Below are 8,297 nucleotides of genomic sequence, written 5' to 3' on the forward strand. Positions count from 1 at the left end.
AATATATTGTTATATTATTATTGTATTCAGTTACAATCTTTGACTATTAATGAAAATTTAATTATAATTTTAATTATGAAAAAATAGATTCTGTGCCACCTTTCTAAGTGGATACTATTGAAAGCAATTCTCACRGTTTAGGTAAAAATAGGAATTTTCGACTATTTGATTGTGTAAGTTCAAGTAAATGGTGAAAAAAGTGTATTTAAACCTAAAAACATTAATATAACTTTATTTGAGCAAATTCCCAGAAATAAATCATCTGAACATTCAAATAAAACATTTAAAAATAGACAAAATGATCAAAATAAATCAAGGCAATCCACTAATGGTTTATTGGCGTTAAACAGCAACAAGATAGACAATATCATAGATACATGCAGATACTCATTCTTGTTGTGAAATGTGCTTTGACATCAGAACAGACCTAAGTATGTCCCAACTCTGTCTWGATACATTAGGTACATGGCAAAAGACAAGGGAATAAAATGACAAGAGTTTTTAAAAGTGACATCAGGGTGCAAGAAATATTTTATTGTCAAACAAATCCTAATCTTGTAGCTAATCCACCTCTGAGTATYCTAACCTACACAATACCACAGTAAAAAAACAGCATCTTCATTTATAAAATATTTGCAAACCGCATCAAAGTACATTTCCCCAGACAGTTTTAGACACAGCAAACAGTTTATTTGATGAGATCTAATATAATAAAGAAAGACATGATTTTGTTTGAATTTGTTTCATGTTGGTACATCACTGGTCCCAGGTGGGCTGAGAAAACCTCTCAGTACAATAAATGCATTACGTCATTAAAAACAGACATTTCCTTTTCACTTTAAATTATTATACATAAATAAGCATTAAAATATGTTAATAATACATTCTATCAGTCTCAGTAGAGCGCTTTTATTTTGGAGGGATTGAATCCTCCTGTATTCGGGTTTCCTCCCAAAGATAAAACATGCATGTTGGGTTATTTCTAACTTTAAATCGTCCCTGTGTGAGTAGTTGTGACTGCTGGAGAGGGACACCCACTTCTCTTCAGTCCCACCTGCACAATATTTATTTATTTATTTAATTTGCRGTTTTATTAATTTAAAAAAGTATTCAGTTTTGCAGACAGAGGAAAAGGCAAAGCAGTTTACAAGATTAAAATAAGGCAAAGTAAAGTTGGAAAAAAAGAGGTGCTTAAAAAGCTTTCTCTGACACTCTGTCGGTCTTTGTCTTCAAAAAATCAAAAACTGAGCTGATCCTGGTTTAAAAAAGATGTTCTTCAGAGCAACTGGAGGATGTAAGGCAGAGAGAGTCTGGTACTGTAACTGAGACATCATCACTGATGTTAGATTACAGAGTGAGGCAACAACAACAATATTAAGTCTTTACAGGGGTATTTTGGCCATTTTTAAGCGGAGTTCAGTGAAAAAAGTACAAAAAATATCTTACCTGTTGCGAATGGCTCTTAGAGTTTCACCAAACGGTGCTCATTCAGTCAGGATGCAGCMAAGACCAAAACATTTCTGAGTGGTTTATGTAAACACTTACTGTGTTGAATTCCACAGTACARTTATTTACACAGAATTCKGTGGTTATTTGTCAAAGAAAAGCAGCAGCAAGTGGGAACATTTCTGGTTCACCCAGCTTAGATTCTGTCAGAAAGTTAAACAATGTTTTTGGGGCAAAAATAACTGTACTGCAAAGCTGAGAGAAATGTAAAAGTCAAAATAATAATACTTTTTGAATGAGCCGATTAAACATTTTAAAGAGTGGGATCGTTTTTAAGATGGTAAAATCTACTTTGAARGCAGGTCCACTCAGACAAGTGGTTTGTCAATATTTAATAAGAGGTCCAACATGGTTATTTTGGCTGAATTATTCTGAAACTCTTGTTAGAATTTTTCTCACGATAACCAGAAGCATTACCTCTCACTGGGGCTGCATTTGTTTGTAAGTAAACACGTATTTCTTTGTCATTAATAGAGAAGTGCAAAGTCTGTGAAATAGTATTTGTGTAAATGGCCATGAAATCTTGAAGACTCAAGCTTTTTAAAGACACTTGCAGTTTGGCCTTGGCTGCATTTGGACTAATTTACTTTTCAGACCTAAACTGTGTGCTCCAAACTGCAGCAGGTAAGATGTTGACTGGTCACAACTTTTCCACATAGCCCCATTTCAAAATAGCTGATATATATTTTTTGAAACAAGACAGGATAGTGTTTAACAAATCTAAAACTAAAAGTCTACAAATGATGCTGTATGGCTGCAGTGATTAGAGGTCACAAGCTGTACAAAACCTCAAGATAAAAAAAACAAAACCAGGATTTCTTTAGATTTGTTTTTCTCCTTGTTGAGTAGTGTCATTTGTTTATGGAAAATAGTTTTGCTTTCACTTTAACTAAAAAAAACACACACAGGCATGGAAAGCACCAACATTTTTTGCAACATTTCTAATTCTATTGTTTAAAGCTAATAGAAAAACAACTTAGATAATAAAATGTGTACAGAACTAATTCAGCTCCACAGCATTTAGGCTTAGTTTTATTCCTGAAGCTCCATTCTAAGCATCTGTATGCATCTGTTTTTAGGGGAAATAAATGGATAACCACCAAGTGGTTTTATTTTAATTCACCAGATGAATAATGCTACAGATAGCAATTAGCCCCTGTAGTTGTAAATATATATATATAGATCTTTATTTATTTTAAAAAATTGAAACAATCTGTGCAAACCTGTTCACTCCTAAGATAATCTGATATTTTAATAACTTTTTAATTTTACGACTAAATTATTTAATCATTTTAAGCTCTTATTTTAGATTTTGAGCACTATAAGGCAACGTAGAACTTAATAACTTGTGCTCTAATTTTAAAGTGTGCCACTTGCATCTTCAAGGATTTCAGCTCAACAGTCATGTGACTCGTGCTTCCAGGAATGATAACTCTGAGCGCTGTGAAGCTGATTATTCATACTGGAAATGTGACAAAATGTTATGTTGTAATGTTCATAAAATACACAAAAAGTCTTCCAAACTCTGCTGATCACCCTCAAACTGAAGCTCCTGCTGACCATCTTACAAACTCAAAACAAAACACCAAGAAATTCCTGCATCTGTACACAACTGTGCAAATACTAATATAAAACAAAGCTTTACACATTGATATCAGCTACTCTCCCTTTGAGTTATACCCCAGTGTGGAGATACATGGAGAAAGCTCTTTTCAGGAGGACCATTTGGACGGAGTCATGGAGGGGGTCTTCACTGTAAAAGGTGCATGTGAATCCCACAGGAAGGGAAGGTGGCAACTATGAACATCCAACTTTTATAAAGATTTGAGTCACATTAGGCTGCAGGCTGAGTTTGGCACCACTTCCTCTGGGGGGTTCAAATCTGAGCCTTCAGTGAAGCTAATGGCTTCTTCCTCTTAAATACATCCATTAAATAAATACAAACATTTATGGCAGAATAATCGTCCGTGTAGTGTTTTAGTTTTTTGGTCAAGTGGGCTGAGGATGGAAAGATGTGTCACATCTATAGATGAGCCGAGTAGTGATCAATCCACGTCTATAAGGGAGGAATTCTGATATGGACAAATAAAAGAAAATTAATTTTTTTCCAGCAAAATAATTTTTTAAAAACAGCTTTGCTGATCAAAAGCCAGCCATGTTTTTCCTGTTGAAGATGCAAAGCCTTACCAGCTGGCTTTAGCATGGTTTCCTGGGCGTGAACGGGGTTGTGGTGGGCTCTGGTCGGTCGACGAGGGGCTGGTGCAGTTGTCCTGGTTGTGGTTGTCTTGAGCTGCGAGCCTCTTACCCTGCTCCTCCTTCATGAAGACCTCCACCATGAGGATCTTCTCCTTGTGGATCTGGAGGCTGATGTCCTTGGGGATGTCTGGGATTAGCCAGTCCACAAAGTCGCTCATAAGCATCACCACGTTCTGTAAAGGGGCAGAWTAATAATAAAAAAAGACCCCCGACTGATGGGAAGGTTTCTGGACTATTTTTTTTATTTTTACCTCATATTATAAAGTAAATCAGTAAAGTCCTAAAGCAAACCAGWGGAAGTCATATTAAGCACAAAATGAAAAATTCAAATAAGCTTTGAATTATGTTCAAATTCTAAAAGGTCAACACATTTTGTACAAAAATCACAACTGTTATTATTTAAGCTCAATCTTCAGATTATTRTGCTTTTAAAATAATGCCATATTCAACCAAATCTTAAAATTACAAAATGAAAAGTGTTTTGTTCTTCTTTTTTTTTTTTTTTTGTCAATTTTGGCCATACGATTCTAAATAAAAATGGCCAAATGTCAACCACAAGTCATAAAACGGAAGAAGTTGTGGCAATTTCTTCAGAATATTACACCAAGCTGCCTGTGGCCAAAGCTGAGCAGGAATCATGAGATGGTTTTCAAAATGTTTCAAACCCATTCACAACGATTCTCAGCTGCTTCATGTGAAACAAAAATACTTCACTCTCATGTCACAGGACTGTTGAATATGATTAAAATATTTATGAAACTATTTTTTATTTATTTATTTATTTTTTTTAAATCAGTGGTTACAAGTGTCTGGAAACTAATGCTTCATTAGTTTTCATGAGTCAGAAAGTGTGAGAACTGATGTTTGGCATCAAATACAACCAAACTGTGACTGAGTGGAGATAAAAAAAAACTTGCAACAGTGCAGCAGTTCAGTTTTTGTTGTGTCTCAGCTTATGATAGCTAGTTGGCAGCAGTCAGCCAGCCATTTGGCTCCTCCACCAAGGGGGGGTCTATTTAAAAAAAATTGGGGGGAGGTGGGGGTGGGGGTTAGGCAGGGGCACAGACTGAAGAAGGGTGGCACATATTTTTTTTTTATTGTGGCCATGTGTTGTCGCATGGCCATGAGATAATTTATTCTATTCAACGTCACTGGACAGGCACCGTAAATTTGTCTTCAGTCTTATTTTGTGGTCTTTATTTTCAGTTGGTAAATAACCTAACAGAGCATCACCACCAGCAGCTGAAACGCTGATCAATGTGCACTACAAACAATGTGACTGACAGCTCTGGTGGGGGTGGCCAGGCATGGTGGCCAATAAGTCTTCAACAGTAGGCGGTGCCCCACCCCAGCCACTCCTGTGGACACCTCCTGTCCTCCACTCCTGAGGAGCTTGTGAGTATAATGCCAACTTAAATGTTAGTCAAATGTTAGTCTGAGATGAGTTAAAAAAATCAGAATTTTTTGAAAAAGCAATATATGGCCATATTTCATACCTTTGTCATGATATGAGTCATGCACAGCCCTTCTGGATAGATGGATGAATGTGATTAAATGTTGAGCAAATGTTCCAGTTTACTCTCAGTTCTGTATGTACAATCATCTTAATGTAGGGGATGATTGCGATGCTAGTTACTGTAACAAACTGAGCTACATATTTTTGATCTAAGAGGACTTGAATGTAAAAAAAACAAGAAATATTCTGTAATGGATCGTGTTGGAGAACTCTACGTTAACATGAACACAATTATCCAAATGTTCCACATAGAGACTATAAATCCATCAAATATATCTGAGTTGTTTGCTTTTCCGTCATAAAATATGAATGACATGAGTGAGTGAGCGAGTGATGGGCTTGTTTGAAATCATGAAAGTATGCAGCGTGTCTGTGTGTTGCTCCAAACCTGAAACACAATAACAAAAGCAAGGCGAACAGCGAGGATGGCCCAGAACTCTTTGGATAGTTCATACGGCGTGCTGGACCACGGGGGCTCTCTGTAGTCCTTATATCTATAAAGACAAAGAAACACACATTTRTTAGGAGTTCATACCAAGTTTGAAATATTTAAACTCTGTATACTCAATATTTTTTGCAGAATCCACCAAACCTTACCTGCAGATTTCCACATTGTAGCCCAGATGCATCGGTGCTAAAGGGGCTGTGCCGGCCTGAAAGTCGCTCACGTTAAAATATGACAGAGTGTGGTTAATAAAGCCATGCATGGTCCCGTCAGGACTGTACGTGTACTGRTAGACCAGTCGGGGGATGAAGTCTGAGGTGAAAGCGATGACAAAWGCCTGGTGAAAAGAACAGGTGACTGTAAACACATTCATTCTTAGTCAAGTTTTTAACATTTAAATAACATTTAACTAATAAATAGCTCCAGTTAATCAGTGCAAACCAGCAGATAATTGTTTCTGTTTTCKCAAACACTTATCTGTGAAACCTCAGACATGACTGTGTTTGATTTCCATTTGAAGAGCCAAATATAATTATAAACTATAATGAAACTGAAAGACTTTCCTGTCACATAAACACTTTCATATTGTAGTGGTCACCTCAAGTAATAATTTCAAATAATTTCCTTAAAATTTTGTTATAAGAAATGTAGTTAAATCCCTACAATATTTATAGATAAAATAAGACTTACGTTAACAATAACTGCCACCTTGCTGAGCCCCCTCAAGAGGTTGTACCAGATACCTGTGGAGGATTAAAAGAGACATTTRGATGCAAACAGTAAGCAGGGAATGGATTAGTGAGCACAATAAACCACTAGATGGCAGAATAATTCTTTACATCAGATTGGGAGAAAAACCGAATCAATCAATGTTACAGGTGGGCTGTTAGTGGTGTAAGACTCTCCTTTTTTACTAATTACCAATTCTTTAATAACCCTCCCTAAAAATATATAATCCAAATTCACAATCATTTTTTGTTTATTTTCATCTTCTTTAGGCAACAAATTGAGCTACAAAAATATCATCTATGAAAACATCAGCTTTATATTATGCTAATAGAAGAACAATGGAGTGTTAAGCATAGGTCTTTCAATACAAAACCATTATATTGTGTGTCCACTGTATTAAAGGAGCATGGTCAAACTGGTATTCCTCAATATTTAAATTTTTAAAATAATTGTCTGCCAATGTTTCCATGAAAATATTTCATCAATAACTTGTCAATTTTATTTTGAAGGGAAAAAAGTTCAATTTAAAGTTGTCTAGTTTTATGTTTTATGCTTTGGATGATGGACTCATTACTATTCACACATTGGACAACACTAACTGTATACCCACAAGACTGATAACAACATAAGGCAAAGCCACACAATTAAAAAGCCAAAATAACCATTCAAAAATAATCATTACAACAACCCTCAGTTTGCTCAGAGGACCTATTTTCTTCTGGTGTAAATCTTGGTTTTACTCTGAAAGTATTTCAGGACACAGAAACTGTAACATTAATCCTTTGATTTGTCTGATCCTCAGTTTTTAAATGAATGTCCAGGAAACATACCAATGTCTTTGGCTTTGGCTGCGAGGGGTCTGCGCAGCTCCATAACAAACTTCTTCGCATCCAGACGAATTTCAATGATGTTATTGAGCAGAGCGAAGAGAGGAGCCAGAGGGAAGGAGGCCACAAAGAGAGTCACCATGCCAAACTGAATGACTGGAGACGAGAAAAAAGCAAAAAGACAGTTTTAGAGTTTAAAAAAAGTATTTTATATATCAGACATGATTGTACAAAAAGCCTTACATGTACAAATCATATTCTAAATGTTCATTAAAAAAGTAAAATCACCAAATACACKCATTTATTTTTACTGCAGTATCACTGCAGCACACAAAGCAGCTTAAATGCCTGACTTTAATCTCATACACTAATTCATTATATGCAACTGTGCCAAACCTACAATTATCAAAATGGAAAAACTACTTAGTTTCCGAAGCGTTTCAGTTTAGCTGAGCCGACAGAACATTTCCTGATTTTCTGGTTGAGAAGTCACAGATGGGAACTGCAGAGACTGAATGTTATTGGTAAAAAAAAGCTGAATTCAGTTTATTTTTCATTCTTAGTAACTTATGAACACAAACTTACAAAAGTAAAATAATAATAATAATAATAATAATAATAATAATAATAATAGTTTTAATTGTAAAGAGTAAAATCTTTATTTTCTATTCATGTTTCCAGCAGACGGAGCATCATTAGACCAGGGGAGGCAAAGTCTGATTCATTATCTGTAGTTGGATTTTGAGCCCATTTAAAGACAGTTTAAACAACAGGACCTGTTAGTCGTTAAAAACTAGTGTAGCCTCATTATGTTACCTTTACTGCTGTTGTCACTGAGCTAATTAAAACAACTCTGTTTTCAGAAAGCAGTTTCCTGCTCGAAAAGACATAACTGGATGTTTGCAGTCACCTTGGTCTGGTTTGTTCTTCTGTTTGTTAAAYAAATGTTATGTTTACTATAATCATCTGTTCTTTTTCTTTACACGCTTCTTTCTAGGTTGTGTGCAGCTGGTTCCTT

The 8,297-nt window shown here is 35.6% G+C and overlaps 1 protein-coding gene across 1 annotated transcript in view; it reads right to left on the reverse strand.

The window, feature by feature from the left end:
• Positions 1 to 3,606: 3,606 nt before the first annotated feature.
• The window catches only part of ano1a (anoctamin 1, calcium activated chloride channel a), a gene marked incomplete in the record, with an annotated part of 59,987 nt that continues 55,296 nt past the window's right edge, over positions 3,607 to 8,297 (reverse strand). The window contains 5 exon segments of the mRNA XM_014021196.1: positions 3,607 to 3,935; positions 5,667 to 5,772; positions 5,876 to 6,060; positions 6,414 to 6,466; positions 7,283 to 7,435. Of these exon segments, the coding sequence (XP_013876650.1) occupies positions 3,690 to 3,935; positions 5,667 to 5,772; positions 5,876 to 6,060; positions 6,414 to 6,466; positions 7,283 to 7,435 (743 nt within the window).

The sequence above is a fragment of the Austrofundulus limnaeus genome, unplaced genomic scaffold (assembly GCF_001266775.1).
Source record: "Austrofundulus limnaeus strain Quisiro unplaced genomic scaffold, Austrofundulus_limnaeus-1.0 Scaffold281, whole genome shotgun sequence".
NCBI lineage: Eukaryota > Metazoa > Chordata > Actinopteri > Cyprinodontiformes > Rivulidae > Austrofundulus > Austrofundulus limnaeus.